Consider the following 17,651-nt stretch of genomic DNA (forward strand, 5'->3'; position numbering starts at 1 on the left):
GTGCAATAATGGTGTTTGACATGCTTTTTGAACCTCTGTACTCCATCTCTGTACTCCACACATACAATTATCTGTAAGCTAATTGTAGTTACTCTACAATGCTAACCTAAATGACAGAGTGAAAAGAAGGAAGCCTGTACATAATACAAATATTCCAAAACATACATCCTGTTTGAAATAAAGCACTAAAGTAATACTGCAAAAAATGTGGCAAAGAAATGAATACAAAGCATTATGTTTGGGGCAAATCCAACACAACGCATCATTGAGTACCAGTCTTCATGGTGGTGGCTGCATCATGTTATGGGTATGCTTGTCATCGGCAAGGACTAGGGAGTTTTTTAGGATAAAAAGAAAAGGAACAGAGCTAAGCACAGGCAAAGTCCTAGAGGAAAACCTGGTTGTCTGCTTTCCAACAGACACTGGGATACAAATCCACATTTCAGCAGGACCATAACCTAAAACTCAAGGCCAAATATACACTGGAGTTACTTACCAAGATGACATTAAATGTTCCTGAGTGTCCTAGTTACAGTTTTGATTTAATTTGGCTTGAAAATCTATGTCAAGACTTGAAAATGGCTGTGAAGCAATGATCTGTGGTGGAAAAAGTACCCAATTGTCATACTTGAGTAAAAGTCAAGATACCTTAATCGAAAATTACTAAAGTAAACGTTAGTCACCCAGTAAAATACTCCTTATATAAAAGTATTTGGTTTTAAATATACTTAAGAATCAAAAGTAAAGGGTGCACTATTTTCTTGTTTTAAAATTTTTTTCCAGATAGCCAGGGGCACACTCCAACACTCGACATAATTTACAACAAAACATTTGTGTTTAGTGAGTTCGCCAGATCAGAGACAATAGGGATGACCAAGGATGTTCTCTTGATAAGTGAGTGAATTGGACCATTTTCCTCTCCTGCTAAGTATTCAAAATGTAACGAGTACTTTTGGACGTCAGGGAAAATGTAATGAGTAAAAAGTACAGTATTTTCTTTAGGAATGTAGCGAAGTAAAAGTAGTCAAACATATAAATAGTAAAGTACAGATACCCCCCAAAAAATGACTTAAATGGTACTTTAAAGTATGTTTTACTTAAATACATGCATTATAATTATAATAATTGAAATATTATATTATAAATACAAGTTCAATCTGTACTTCAATGCACATATGGTGTGCATTATAAAACGAGGAAGAAAGACGAGGTGGGGAGAGAGGTGTAGAAGACAGAAAGGGAAAGAGGTAAGAACAGCAGCAGACAGCATATGATTCATGAATTACAGTGCTACCCTAATATTCTCTCAGTTCATCACAATTGCGGTGTCTCCTAACCAGCCTTAGGCCCCCAGTTGGCCCGAAGGTTATCTTAAGAGCGGGTGAGGTGCCGATGATGGGACTGGCTTCCTCTCTCACATCAAAACATACCTGCAGACGAGAGACGGATGGATAGAGAGAAAGCATGATTAAGCAAAACTGACATTGGATCATTAATTCTGGGACTACTACATCTCTGTTTCTATTTCAATGTAAAGCATCTCTTTAATAATACTTCCTGTTGACACAAAAACATGGTCCCTTCTTGTTTGCTTAGTATTAGACATTTTAAATGATTCATACTTTTACTTTTGATACTTAAGTATATTTGAGCAATTACATTTAATTTTGATACTTAAGTATATTTAAACCCAAATACTTTTGACTTTTACTCAAGTAGTATTTTACTCAGTGACTTTCACTTTTACTAATGTCATTTTCTAATAAGGTATCTTTACTTTTACTCAAGTACTTTTTACACCACTGTGTAATGGACATGGTGCAACCTTTGGTAGGTAGGCTTGCTGGCAGGTTTTGGTTGTGGTACAGCAAAGCCAAATCAGGCCATACTCATGGTCCTCACAGGGGAAGTGAAATGATTGGCTACAATAACTTTGCTCATGATCATGCAGGTGCACATTATATGTAACTATAAGTTCCTTGTATTTTCATTCGCGGGTGCCTTTTCATTATCTGGATAGACACTTGTGGTTTCTAGTTAACGTTACACCAATCAAAGCAGTGGAGTATACAGTGCATTCGGAAAGTATTCAGACCCCTTTACTTTTTCCACATTTGTTACGTTACAGCTTTATTCTGAACTGGATTAAATAGTTTTTTCCCCTCATCAATCTACATACAATACCCCATAATGTCTAAGCAAAAACAGGTTTTAAAATGAATGGAAAAATCACATTTTACATAAGAATTCAGACCCTTTAAGCAGTACTTTGTTGAAACACCTTTGGCAGCAATTACAGTCTTGAGTCTTCTTGGGTATGACGCTTCAAGCTTGGCACATCTGTATTTGGGAAGTTTCTCCCATTCTTCTCTGCAGATCCTCTCAAGCTCTGCCATTTTGGATGAGGAGCGTTGCTGCACAGCTATTTTCAGGTCTCTCCAGACATGTTAGATCGGGTTCAAGTCCGGGCTCTGGCTGGGCCACTCAAGGACATTCAGAGACTTGTCCCGAAGCCCCTCCTGCATTGTCTTGACTGTGTGGTTAGGGTCGTTGTCCTGTTGGGAGGTGAACCTTCACCCCAGTCTGAGGTCCTCAGTGCTCTGGAGCAGGTTTTCATCAAGGATCTCTCTGGACTTTTTCCCGTTAATCTTTCCCTCGATTCTGACTAGTCTCCCAGTCCCTGCCGCTGAAAAACATCCCCACAGCATGATGCTGACACCACAATGCTTCACTGTAGGGATGGTGCCAGGTTTCCTCCAAACGCGATGCTTGGCATTCAGGCCAAGGAGTTCAAACTTGGTTTCATTAAGAGAGTCCTTTAGGTGCCTTTTGGCAAACTCCAAGCAGGCTGTCATGTGTGCCTTTTACTGAAGAGTGGCTTTCGTCTGGCCACTCTACCAGAAAGGCCTGATTTGGTGGAGTGCAACCGAGATGGTTATCCTTCTGGAAAGTTCTCCCAACTCCACAGAGGAATTCTGGAGCTTTGTCAGAGTGACCATTGGGTTCTTGGTCACCTCCCTGACCAAGGCCCTTCTCCCCCAATTGCTCAGTTTGCCCGGGCTGCCAGCTCTAGGAAGAGTCTTGGTGGGTCCATACTTCTTCCATTTAAGAATGATGAAGTTCACTGTCTTCTTGGTGACCTTCAATGCTGCAGAAATGTCTTGGTACCCTTCCATAGATCTGTGCCTCGACACAATCCTGTCTCCGAGCTCTACAGACAATTCCTTCGACCTCATGGCATGGTCTTTGCTCTGACATGCACTGTCAACTGTGGGACCTAATATAGACAGGTGTGTGCCTTTCCAAATCATGTCCAATCAATTTGAATAAACATCTCAAGGATGATCAATGGAAACAGGATGCACCTGAGCACAATTTCGAGTCTCATAGCAAAGGGGCTGAATACTAATGTAAATAAGGTATTTATTTTTATTTTCTTTCCGAAAAATTCTAAAAACCTGTTTTCACTTTGTCATTATGGGGTACTGAGTGTAGATTTGCTGAGGATGTTTTTTTTAAATCCATTTTAGAATAAGACTAACGGGTCTGAATACTTTCCAAAGGCAATGTATGAGCCTGAAAACAGGAGATTACTCACCACATAGCAGGATCTGAGTACAATTTGATTATTTTGAAGACAATTGAAGACAATTTAACTTATTTTTATTGAACCTTTATTTAACTAGGCAAGTCAGGTTAAGAACACATTCTTATTTACAATGACGACCAAACCCGGACGACGCTGGGCCAATTGTGAGCCGCCCTATGGGACTCCCAATCACGGTCAGATATGATGCAGCCTGGATGCGAACCAGGTACTGCAGTGACGCCTCTTGTACTGGGATGCAGTGTCTTAGACCACTGCGCCACTCGGGAGCTCAATCTAAATGGACGTATGAAAGAAGTGCAGGAATCAAGGGTGAGTGAGCAATAAGATGCAAAGTGAGACAATTAAGATATTCAGAATGTTGTTGACATTGTCGAATATGAACACCAGTATTTTGTTGGAGTAGCTATTTAACACATTTTGAAATGTATAGCTTTCTTTTGTTTCAAAGATAAGAAGGCCAGTAAGAAAATCTGTTTTTACAGGTATTTTGTAAATGATCTCAGGGTGATATTTGCTTGTTTGGGCTTGAATTTGCAAATATTCAGATATGCCTCGGGGTATTCATGATACTGAGCTGGTATTTACATACTGATACCCATGGACTCCAGTACTTTTAGTGAGAGGGTACAGTAAACTCAGAGAAGTGTCACAATTCCTAAGTATAGATCATCTATTGGTTAGACAATACAACTGTCACTGTGTTTGTCATAAGATATATTGATTGTGACAATGCTCTGTGTGGGATAGTCAAGACAAAGTTTGCCGTTTTCTAAGACGTCAAGGGAGATCTGCATGTTTGACAGGTGATTTTAGCAAACAGCTGACAAAGTGCTGTGTGTATTCTGTTTTATGTCTGTAACATTAGATCATTGCAGTGTTTGTGTGCAGCATTCAAATGCCAGTGGATTTTTATCAGCTCATAATAATGTTCTTAAATATCAGATTGTGTCCTATTTGCCAAGAAATAACAGTAACAGAATGTGGTGTAGTAGTTTGAACCGTTGTCAGGGTTTGAGACTGAACTAGATTCCTGCTTGAATTGATAGACAGAGAGGTCACCTGAGCGGTCCGAATAAGCGGGGGCCAGGTGAAGGTCCCACTAGACAATGCTAACGTACTGACACGCTCCTGTCACTGATGTTTCTCTCCACCATTTTGGGAATGGCACATTAGTGTCTTGTGGTGGAATGGAATTGGCTGAGTTGTTAGAAACGTTAAAGTAGGATTTGGTAAAACAGTTGATAGGCGTGTATTTGAAATGTTATATTGTGTTTTATGTCAGTTCTTAGTGCTGTTATGTTGTCTGATGTATTTGTATTGTGTGAATGGTGTCAATGTATTAAGGGTCTATAGATTGTCCGTGTATTGTGCTTGTGTATGAGTTCATGTTTTGCTCACTCTCCCTGCTAGATGTTTTAGCGTTATCAGTATATTAAGGAGCATTTGCCTCTTCGCTTAGTATTTCATATGGTGTGTCATGTAATTTTGATAGAGCTGTACACAGTTGCTATCTGTCAGTTGGTGTGTTAACTTGGGTTTGTTCTTGATGTCGTGGTTATGTTCTCTCAGTATTAAAACTAGAATCCTTAGTTGCTACATCCATTTTTGACTTATAAATTAATTATATATATATATACACCCACTGATATATCTTATAAATGCCTCATGAGCTTAGTTCAACTGTCGTACCCCATCAGAACCCAAAATACAAGCTTTTTTTACTACAATGTTTTTGAACAATGTAAATGTAAACAAACACTGTATAGCCTCAAAACATGGTTAAAACTATCATTTTGATATCATGGATGGTCAGTCCTTGCATCCATATATGTCAATTAAATTGAAAGTGGTTACATTTCTCCAGGCCCCTGCCTCCGCTTTTTACCAAAACAAAGGCAGGGTGACTGCTTTGTTATTGTTTCATTTAAGGATTCTAGCTTTAAAAGTGTGCTCTGTATCACCTCCTAGGATTTAGTAGCGCTGGTGTGTCAGGGAATGGTATTGTGTGTGTTCTCAGTCTGTTTAATATTGTGTGTATGCGATTGGGACACCCAGTCATAGCCTCCCTAGGCTTTGGGGCGTTCTGTTGGGGGGGCTTTCCTCTCTAGGGCTGGAGTCTGGAGGGAAAATAGCCTTGACAGGTGCAGCAGCCAGGCAGTCTAGTAGAGATTAGCTAGCTACTCTACTACTCATACTTTCAAATTAGACCCTTACTCATTAGAACTGACATGCTTTGCCAGATGGACCTTAGGCAGTACATTCCAGTGATGTCTCCTATATGTCAATTGCGCCCAAGTATCAGCCACACATCAGGAGTAAAGTGGGTGATTGCATCAGGGACATTTTGGACACTGGATCATCTTTCTTGATAAGAATCTCAGTTGGGATTTTCTATCTTCTCTAGGGGGCACACCAAAGAGGACCACCTCTCTTTGGAATAAACTCAAACCTTTGCTGAACTATCCAGCAAATCCTTTTGATAGGCTCCCTGGTTTGTTAGAGATTGGGTAGCAGACTTGCAATCCTAGAAAAGGGTTCAGAACATCCTCCGCTTATACTGTGTATTGCATGCTGATTTGTTTGATTTTAAACTTTGTCCAATATTGAGTGAAAGAGAGCGTCCTGTCTCTACGTATTTTACTGGTTTGTGACTCACTGACACCGCCCCTGGTTAGAGGGGAATAAAGCAGCTCAAAAGTTAACACACACAGGAGAAGATAAACATGGAGATGTACATGGGGATGGTTTTGTAGTCACGCATCCTATGCACATAAACTCAGCAAGTAAAGAAACGTCCCTTTTTCAGGACCCTGTCGTTCAAAGATAATTCGTAAAAATCCAAATAACTTCACAGATCTTCATTGTAAAGGGTTTAAACACTGTTTCCCATGCTTGTTCAATGAACCATAAACAATTAATGAACATGCACCTGTGGAACGGTCGTTAAGACACTAACAGCTTACAGATGGTAGGCAATTAAGGTCACAGTTATGAAAACTTACGACACTAAAGAGGCCTTTCTACTGACTCTGAAAAACACCAAAAGAAAGCTGCCCAGGGTCCCTGCTCATCTGCGTGAATGTGCCTTAGGCATGCTGCAAGGAGGCATGAGGACTGCAGATGTGGCCAGGGCAATAAATTGCAATGTCTGTACTGTGAGATGCCTAAGACAGCGCTACAGGGAGACAGGATGGACAGCTGATCGTCCTCGCAGTAAGGCAGGTCCTCACCAGACATCACCGGCCACAACGTCACCTATGGGCACAAACCCACCGTCGCTGGACCAGACAGGACTGGCAAAAAGTGCTCTTAACTGACGAGTCGCGGTTTTGTCTCACCAGGGGTGATGGTCGGATTCACGTTTATCGTCGAAGGAATGAGCGTTACACCGAAGCCTGTACTCTGGAGCGGTATCGATTTGGAGGTGGAGGGTCCGTCATGGTCTCGTGCGGTGTGTCACAGCATCATCGGACTGAGCTTGTTGTCATTGCAGGCAATCTCAACGCTGTGCGTTACAGGGAAAACATCCTCCTCCCTCGTCGTACCCTTCCTGCAGGCTCCATCCTGACATGACCCTCCAGCATGACAATGCCACCAGCCATACTGCTCGTTCTGTGCGTGATTTCATGCAAGACAGGAATGTCAGTGTTCTGCCATGGCCAGCGAAGAGCCCGGATCTCAATCCCATTGAGCACGTCTGGGACCTGTTTGATCGGAGGGTGAGGGCTAGGGCCATTCCCCCCAGAAATGTCCGGGAACTTGCAGGTGCCTTGGTGGAAGAGTGGGGTAACATCTCACAGCAAGAACTGGCAAATCTGGTGCAGTCCACGAGGAGGAGATGCACTGCAGTACTTAATGCAGCTGGTGGCCACACCAGATACTGACTGTTACTTTTGGTTTTGACCCCCCTCCCTTTGTTCAGGGACACATTATTCCATTTCTGTTAGTCACATGTCTGTGGAACTTGTTCAGTTTGTCTGAGTTGTTGAATCTTGTCATGTTCATACAAATATTTACACATGTTAAGTTTGCTGAAAATAAAAGCAGTTGACAGTGAGAGGACGTTTACTTTTTTCTGAGTTTATGTCTATCCACACTCACAGACTGGAATAACACCGTTCAGGTAATATTTACTCCCTTGGAGAGTGTGGGTCAAGTTGGCTAGCCAATCAGGGCCTGGAGAGACTGCATAGCTAGAGCGTGCACAGTGTTGAGACACATGGTTATTGTCCAATTTGGCTGAAGCCATGAGCTGAAGGAGATGTCAATCTCTCACCTGAGGGGGAGAAAGGGTAAGGATGGGTGAGAGTCAGACCGCACAGCTCCAGCCAGACATAAACAATAACACACACGCTAGAAATTAGTCCCTCAGCGCTCTCGGCAGGGGGATTCTGTAACACTGAGTATTTATATTTGACTGCATAGTCTCAACTTCATTTATTTTTTTCTGTGTATGCAGAACATTCATTCATGCTGGATCGTTTAGGCCCATATCTGTCTGAAGGCTTTGTAGCTGACTTATACATATGTCTGGTGACCTCTGCTAAGAGATCGCATAGACACTCTTGTCTACATGTCTATCTGATATATTTTACACTGCATCATTGCCGCATCCTCCCAAAATAGATCTACAGTACAGAGACATGGTGGCTGGTCGGCTTTTTAGTACAGAAGGTATGAGAGGATACCAGTTAGTACAGTAATAAAGGGTTAGTATTTGGCCGTTAAATCATTTCTGATTTAACAAGTGTCTTTATAGAGTTGCCAATCTAGCAGATCAAGGACTCCATCGATGCCATACTGGAAATACAAGCCATTTTTTACACGAAGCCTGAAAGACAACTTCATGTAAATTCACAAATGAACATCTTTAACTGAATGTTGTAGTAGAGAATACAAAACTAGAAATACTTTTGCTATATCAAATCTGTAAACTTTTGGGGGTATTTACAGAAAATCGTTAAGTTAGTGGAGGTGGTTTTGAACTAGTAACAGTCAGGAACAGTAGTGTATATTTTTCATCTTCAGAACATCATTCCTTTAGATTTTACATCAATCCCTATTGGCATATAGCAAGTGGTAACTAAGGGCTCATTTGGCATGGTAAGGTGGTGTGGTGGTGGCTTGTTTTAAGGTGTAAGAGAGCTCACCAGAACTTCTTCCCCTGACCTGATTGTAGCTACACTTACATGTCGTTGGACAGACATACATAATGGGAGGGAGCTGGGTCAAGACACTCACCACATACACTAATGAGTTATGACTGGAAGAGAGTTGCCAATACAGAATTTTTTATTTTTTTTTCCTTTTGTCAACTCAACTTGATCTTCATTTAACTTACACTGAGTGTACAAACCATTAGGAACACCTGCTCTTTTTCCCTGACAGACTGACCAGGTGGAAGCTATGATCCCTTATTGATGTCACCTGTTAAATCCACTTGAATCACTGTAGATGATTTTTAGGAGACAGGTTAAAGAAGGATTTTTAAGCCTTGAGACAATTGAGACATGGATTTTGTATGTGTGCCATTCAGAGGGTGAATGGTCAAGACCAAAGTTTTAAGTGCCTTTGAACGGGGTATGGTAGTAGGTGCCAGGCGCACCAGTTTGAGTGTGTCAAGAACTGCAACGCTGCTGGTTTTTCACGCTCAACAGTTTCCCGTGTGTATCGGGAATGGTCCACCACCCTAGGACATCCAGCCAACTTGACACAACTCCGGGAAGCATTGAAGTCGAAAGGGGGTGCGACTCTGTGTTCCTACTGTTTTGTACACTCTGTGTATATTTTGAAGTTGGAAGCAGTTAATGTTATACAGTGGTTATGCACAATGGGCTGAATACCTAATGTGCTGACACTAAAAGGAGCATATGTATTGTGTGGCTTTCCAGGTGGTTTTGTGAGGGGAAGGAGATGGAGAACTGCCCTGACTTTCAGATCCTCAACAACGGCGAGTTGCACTCTCTGATCATTGCCGAGGCATTCGAGGAAGACACAGGGCGGTACTCTTGCTTTGCATCCAACTTCTACGGCACAGACTCTACGTCTGCCGAAATCTACGTCGAAGGTGACCATTGAGTTTCGACCTTCAAGTCAAGTGACCGATCTAGAGTGCATCGTCACATAAATACTTACTATACAACCTAAAAAGTACTACTGCTGATTAATTAGTATCTCCTCTGGTACAAATGTTTAATTTGAAGTTAAAACATTAATATAGACAATCATACTTGAGATCATCCCTGCTAGTGTGCTGCATATCACCCTCTGTTATATGTTATACAGGTGCCGCCTCTACAGATTCGGAGGGGGAACAACATTTTGAACTTGCACAGTGAGTACTCTTCCTCTACTCAAAATATAATTGGAAAACATTACAGGTTTACATTCTGTAATGTAACAGGCCTCAGTGTAGCACATACGGTGCCTTCAGAAAGTATTCACGCCCCTTTACTTTTTCCAGCCTGCATTTAAAATTTATTAAATTGATATTTTTTTGTCACTGGCCTACACACAATACCCCATAATGTCAAAGTTGAATTATGTTTTTAGAATTTCTTACAAATTAATATAAAATGAAAAGCTGACATGTCTTGAGTCACTAAGTATTCAACCCCTTTGTTATGACAAGCTAAATAAGTTCAGGAGTAAAACTGTGCTTAACAAGTCACATAATAAGTTGCATGGACTCACTCTGTGTGCAATAATAGTGTTTAACATGATTTTTGAATGACTACCTCATCTTTGTACCCTATACATACAATTATTTGTAAGGCCACTCAGTCAAGCAATGAATTTCAAACAGATTCGACCACTAAGACCAGGGAGGTTTTCCAATGCCTCGCAAAGAAGGGCACCTATTGGTAAAAAAAAGCAAACATTGAATATTCCTTTGAGCATGGTGAAGTTATTAATTACACTTCGGAGGATGTATCAATTCACCCAGTCACTACAAAGACACAGGCATCCTTCCCAACTCAGTTGCCATAGAGGAAGGAAACCGCTCAGGGATTTCACTATTAGGCCAATGGTGACTTCAAAACAGTTAGAGTTTAATGGCTGTGATAGAACTGAGGATGGCTCAACAACATTGTATTTACTCCACAGTACTAACCTAATTGACAGAGTGAAAAGAAGGAAGCCTGTACAAAATAAAAAATATTCCAAAACATGCCTCTTGTTTACAAGTAGGCCCTAACGTATTACTGCAAAAAAAGCAATTCACTTTTTGTCCTGAATACAAAGTGTTGTGTTTGAGGCAAATCCAATACAACACATTACTGAGGACCACTCTCCATATTGTCAAGCATAGTGGTGACTGAATCATGTTATGGGTATGCTTGTAATTGTTAAGGACTGGGGAGTTTTTCAGGATAAAAAAGAAATGGCGCTAAGCACAGGCAAAATCCTAGAGGAAAACCTGGTTCAGTCTGCTTTCCAGCAGACACTGGGAGATTAATTCACCTCCCAGTAGGACAATTACAAAAGACACAAGGCCAAATCCACACTGAGGTTTCTTACCAAGGATACAGTGATTGTTCCTGAGTGGCCAAGTTACAGTTTTGACTTAAATCTACTTGAAAATCTATGGCAAGACCTGAAAATGGTTCTCTAGCAATGATCAACAACAATCCAGATGTGGACAGGTCTTAGAGACTTAACCAGAAAGACTCACAGCTGTGATTGCTGCCAAAGGTGCTTCCACAAAGTATTGACTCGGGGATGTGAATACTTATGTAAATGAGATATCTCTGTATTTCATTTTCAATAAATTTCCACAAATTGTTTTAATTAAGTCATTATGGGGTATTGTGTGTAGATGGGTGAAGAAATAAACAACAATTGTATTCATTTTGAATTCAGGCTGCAACACAACAAAATGTGGAATAAGTCAAGGAGTATGAATACTTTCTGAAGCTACTGTATGTAACTTTAACACTGTAAAAATCATTGGGACCTGGTTAGTAACAAACCAGTGGGACCTGGTTAGTAACAATGTATCCTGTTTCTCTTGTAAACCTAAAGACTACAGAGGACCCGAGCTCAGCCGGGTGCCCCATCTTTACCTCCAGTGGTCAGCGTTGTGTCTCTGTGTGAGGATGACACAACCATCTGCACTGAAGAACAGCCACAGGAGGCCACCTCACTGCCTTCTAGCCAGGTAGTCACTGCATCTGTACCTGTCCAGGTAGCTACTAATGTCCTTCCTGCTACAGAGGTGACAACAGCACCATCCACCCAGGTGGCATTTACATTGGTCCCTGCCCAGGAGATGTCAGCACCGTTACCTGTCCAGGTAGTTTCTACTCTAGATCTACCACCTGTGGACACAGCGTCAGTACTGGCGCAGGAGGTGCCAACACTGTCACTGCCAACACCGTCACATGTCCCAGTGACATCCACACCATTACCAACACAGACAGTCTCTACCACGGCACTACCGCTGACCCAGGTGGTCTCCTCTACGCTGTCTGCCCAGGTTGCTGCCATACAGACGACTCTAGCTGAGGTAATAATCTGCTCATAAAGCTCTGGCTCCTGAATGTACTGCAAACATTTCAATGTAAATTAATGATATCTGAAATACTGCATGTGTCAAAAACGTTCCTTTCTGCTCAGTAATATTTATTCAAGACCCACACAGTACTTGACAATGTGTATTTGTGTTTGGTTACTTAAAGTGGAACTGACACCAATTTAGTAACATTAAATGGTATTAAAATCTGTTCATATACGCCCTCAGGAAGAATATGATGCATTTTTTTGTGTGTGTGACAAGCGAGCACACACAGATATGCTAATCTTCATGTTTTCGTACATTCATAAAATGTTTGGAAATGACAGAGTCCGGTATTTGTGACAATTCTATAGTAATATGAAAGGGAAAGTGGCCGTGCGTTTGGGCAAATAAGAGACAGTGCAGTAAATAAATAAAACGAATAAAACCTTGTCAGTCTTGTCCAGTCCAGGGGGCTCATTTGTAAACCGTGCGTATGTATCTATTAATTTTATTTTCATAACCATTGCAGAATAAATTCCTCATCTGTTGTGGCCGTGATGGGTTCATATTCCAGAAGTAGCCATACAACAAATTACCAGGCACATCTCTCATTTAATTGGCCTAGTATAGATAGGCTACTGTATATTTCAAGTTTTGCAATCCCATAGGTAGCGCGGTTTAGGCTATAACATACAGTCGAATTTAACAGGTGAACAGTTGACGTTTTACATTGAAGTAGGCCTATATGTATGCTACTGTAAATACTGCAATTGTTTCAGAATTCACGGACAGTCCATATTTAGGTTGGAGGAAAAGTTGATGCGAAACATTGTTGAATTCAAATGTTCTGCTGACAGGTACACAACAATTTGCCGTTGTTTTATCCTATAGAAATGGACACAGTCCTTACCTGATACAGCATAAATGACTGCAGAACATTTAAAAAAATTGCCAACACAGTAAATCGACCGGTAGCCTATGTAAAATAGTTGACAGTAAGGGTAGGCTACAGTATTGTTGTGCGACATCATTACCTATTTAATATCAGAGCCTATACCAAGGCAGGACATAGAAACCCAATGTTGATAAACTAAATATTGAACAACAATTAGTATTTTGCATAGAAGTGTGGGCTGTAGCATTTAGCCTACTAGCCTAAATTGTTTTGAATATACAATCAATCTTGCAGAATGCGCAGGCATTCGCTCTATAGGCAGCGTGCATTTAGTTTGAAATGATCACTGCAAAATATCAAAACATTCTGCGCACACCTCTACAGCAGGGGTTCCCAAACCTTTACACTCAGGCCCCCCTTCCAGCATTCGGGATCATCCCATGCACGTCGACTTCAATGGGCACAAGCACTGTTCATGACACAAACTGTTCACACCCCTCTTGTTGACGGAGAGAACATTTTGCGGGTTGAAAGGTTATTTCTTGCATAAAAAGGAAAAGGATAGGGGAACACCTAGTCAGTTGTCCAACTGAATGTATGTGTCTTCCGCATTTAACCCAAACCCATATGCTGCACTGCACCCGAATTCTGAAACATTGTCTACTTAGATGGGTTTTTTTTAGCCTACACACTTCAAAGCAAAATATCAACTGTCTGTTCACCTGTTTAATTCTACTGTATGTTATAAACCGCGCTCACTTTCAGATCAAAACAATGAAATTATAATAGCTTATCTAATAGAGCCAATGGAAACGGCATGTGCATGATCTAAAGTTTGCGGAAGAATAAGCACATTCTCACTTCTAGTTCCGTTTTTATAAATACCCATGCGTGTTTTAGGGCATATTTTGTGCGTACGGAATGCTTATGAGGCCCTTGGTGATAACATGACATCCTTCCAGCTGCTAGCTAGCAATTACATTTTTTGTCAAATATGACCTATTTTTTAAAACTCTTATAAAGTTGGTTTTGAAGCATAAAATGTGAATTTGATATTTTAGACCGTTATTATGATTGCGTTTGTATGATTATGTGTTTGGTTAATGTCATTTCTGCAAAGTAGTTAAAACGGTGTCAGTTCCACTTGAATTGATGGAATCCTTTTGTTTTCAAAACCTAAATGGAGACAGCTATACTCTAAGTCTAGACATCTATCCTCAAGGTCTAGACGGGAGGCCTATCATGGCTGCCCCTGTTTTCACAAAGGTTCCCCACTAATATTATATCCACACTATTAATATTTAGAAGACATGTACAATGTCAACGTCATCATCAAACATCGAACAAAATATGATATTGTCTTATATGGTACATCTTTTAAAGCTCATGTACTTAAGAAACTGCATGTTTTGTGTGTGATGATAAACTTATGATGGCTGTGCACTCTACTTGGCCCCTCAGAGTCTGCAGGACCTAGAGTGCCGTGTTAAAGGAGTGCCCTCCCCCAAGGTGGACTGGTACAGAGAAGGAACTGTCACAGAGGACTCCCCTGACTTCAGGATCCTGCAGAAGAGTAAGACCTTCCTTCCTTTACTATGTGTCGGAATAAAGTACATTAATCTTATGGTGCGTTCCGTGATTTACCTCAATTCTCTTGTATTAGTTTATTAGTACATTTTCACTTTATCTTTGAAGTTAAAAAATGTAAGCATTTTGAAAACTGTTAAAGTATCCCAAAAAAAACTGAGATCAAGTTTTTTTTTTTAGAAGGCATCATGAAGAACAGAAAGCTCTGATTTCATACAATTAAATATATATTAGCAGTTTCTTCATTTTTAGATCCTCGATCCACGGATAAATCAGGTGCGTATTATGCAAAGGAGAGACTGTCATGGTACAATTAATACATTGTAAAATCTTAAGATGCAGCATATTTCTGCATGTATCAAAATATTTTGTGTTATGTGTTACTGAAATGTAAATTGTATTCACAATATTCAAGCATTAGATACAATCATTTAAAAATTAAAAAAAAACCTGACTGGCCTCAGAAAGTCAAAGTCCTACTGTAGCCTAGGTGATGTTTTCTATGAACCAATGTACACCATTACTCTTTCCAGATGTTTAGAGTATCTGGCTGGGGTTGTAGCTTCTGTAACTCCTCTGCGTAAAAGCCCGTTTACTTCTCCTCCTAAAACTCAACCTTATAAGGAACCTTAACAACCTGTGTCTGTTGAACTATCATGGTTACAGAGCCTTTCAGAGTGTCTGAAACACAGGGAAGCACTCGTGAATGGAAGCAAATGTAGCTGCTATGCCATTGGAAAAATAGCTCACTTACAGCATAAGCATTTTATGAATGCTTATTAGTTCTCTATCTTAGAAAAGACAATCTATTGAGCAATAATTATACAGTATATAGAAATGAAGACATATTTTACAATGCAGAGGCTTACTGTCTTTTTCACTATGCATATACTGTACATACAGTAGGTTAGCTACATAGTACAGCTACCATGCTGTTATACAGTGAACAAAAAGCAACAGGCAACAATTTCAAAGATTTTACAGAGTTTTGTATTTGTATTTATTATGGAACCCCATTAGGTGCTGCCAAAGCAGCAGCTACTGTTCCTGGGGTCCAGCAAAATTAAGGCAGTTTATACAATTTTTTAAACATTACAGATTCCACAACACACTGTGTGCCCTCAGGCCCCTACTCCACCACTACCATATATCTACAGTACTAAATCCATGTGTATGTATAGTGCGTATGTTATCGTGTGTGTGTGTGTGTATGCATTTGTCTGTGCCAATGTTTGTGTTGCTTCACAGTCCCCACTGTTCCATGAGGTGTTTTCATCTGTTTTTTAAATCTAATTTTACTGCTTGTGTCAGTTACTTGATGTGGAAAAGAGTTCCATGTAGTCATGGTTCTATGTAGTACTGTGTGCCTCCCATAGTCTGTTCTGGACTTGGGGACTGTGAAGAGACCTCTTGTGGCATGTCTTGTGGAGTATGCATGGGTGTCCGAGCTGTGTGCCAGTAGTTTAGACAGACAGCTCGGTTCATTCAATATGTCAATACCTCCACTTTGAGCCAGGAGAGATTGACATGCATATTATTAATATTAGCTCTCTGTGTACATCCAAGGACCAGCCGTGCCACCCTGTTCTGAGCTAATTGCAATTTTCCCATGTCCTTTTTGTGGCACCTGACCACACGACTGAACGTTAGTCAAGGTGCGACAAAACCAGGGCCTGTAGGACCTGCCTTGTTGGTAGTGTTGTTAAGAAGGCAGAGCATCGCTTTATTGTAGACAGACTTCTCCCCATCTTAGCTACTACTGCATCAATATGTTTTGACCATGACAGTTTACAATCTAGTGTTACTCCAAGCAGTTTAGTCATCTCAACTTGCTCAATTTCCACATTATTTATTAAAAAATGTAGTTGAGGTTTAGGGTTTAGTGAGTGTTTTGTTCCAAATACAATGCTTTTAGTTTTAAAAACAGCTCTGGTGGACATTCCTGCAGTCAGAATGCCAATTGCATGCTCCCTTAACTTGAGACATATGTGGCATGGCGTAACAAAACTGCATGTTTTATATTGGCCTTTTATTGTCCCCAACACAAGGTGCACCTGTGTAATGATCATGCTGTTTAATCAGCTTCTTGATATGCCACACCTGTTAGGTAGATGGATTATCTTGGAAAAGGATAAATGCTTACTGACAGGGATGTAAACACATTTGTGCACAAAATTGGGACCAACACTTTACATGTTGCATTTTATATTTTAGTTCAGTATAGTAACTTCTCTGCACTTTAATCTATCAGTCATGTTGCCTGAACTTCAACAATGATATTCAGGTCATTGGTGCTCATCTCCCTAATTTTGACAACATTGCAAATAAATTTACTTTTTGGCCTAAATGTAAAAAAAATGTTTGTGTCAAATACAACCCATCGCAGAGTGAAACCCTCTGCATTTTCAAGTATTGTGGTGGAAGCATCATGTTATGGGTATCCTTGTCACCGACAGGGACTGGGGAGTTTGTCAGGAACAAAATAAATATGATAGGATCAAAGCCCAGGTAAAAAAGTAAGAGGAAAACCGACTTCAGTCTTCTGAATACCTAACCCTGGAATTTAGTTTTCTTTTTCAGCGGGTCAATAACACAAATTGTAATGCCAAAGACACAACATAAGGGCTTTCCAAGAGGTGTTAAGTGCTTCTGAGTGGTCCAGCCTCAGCCCTGACTTAAATCTGATGTTAAAAGCAGGTTTGACTATTGCTGTCCATCAATTTTTCTGAACTTGAGCAATAAAATACAATAAAAAAAGACAATGGATAAATGTTTCCCTATTAGTTGTGCGAAGTTGGTAGAATCTTATTCAAATGAATTCACACAGCTGTAATTGCTGGCAAAGGTGCTTCCACCAAGTATTAACTCGGGGGTGTAAAGACGAACGCAATCAAGCCATGTTTGTTTTACATTTTTGTATTAATTTAGAACATATTCTATCATTTTTCTTTCAATTTGAAAATGTGGAGAAGGTTGTGTAGATTAGTATGGGAAAATCCAATGCAATCCCATTTTAGAGGTAATTTCAAGGCAGCAAAATGTGAAAACTGTGAAAGGGA

The 17,651-nt window shown here is 40.4% G+C and overlaps 1 protein-coding gene across 5 annotated transcripts in view; it reads left to right on the plus strand.

The window, feature by feature from the left end:
• The window catches only part of LOC115153001 (myopalladin), a 45,327-nt gene that overhangs the window by 5,905 nt on the left and 21,771 nt on the right, over nt 1-17,651 (plus strand). For 4 of the 5 annotated variants that reach the window (XM_029697981.1, XM_029697984.1, XM_029697983.1 and 1 more), the window contains exons 3-7: nt 9,502-9,677; nt 9,896-9,944; nt 11,636-12,119; nt 14,467-14,578; nt 14,845-14,868. In XM_029697981.1, the coding sequence (XP_029553841.1) occupies nt 9,502-9,677; nt 9,896-9,944; nt 11,636-12,119; nt 14,467-14,578; nt 14,845-14,868 (845 nt within the window). The remainder of the gene's footprint in view (nt 1-9,501; nt 9,678-9,895; nt 9,945-11,635; nt 12,120-14,466; nt 14,579-14,844; nt 14,869-17,651) is intronic. The other variant, XM_029697982.1, reaches the window with a different exon arrangement.

This window comes from Salmo trutta, chromosome 18, assembly GCF_901001165.1.
Source record: "Salmo trutta chromosome 18, fSalTru1.1, whole genome shotgun sequence".
Classification (NCBI taxonomy): domain Eukaryota; kingdom Metazoa; phylum Chordata; class Actinopteri; order Salmoniformes; family Salmonidae; genus Salmo; species Salmo trutta.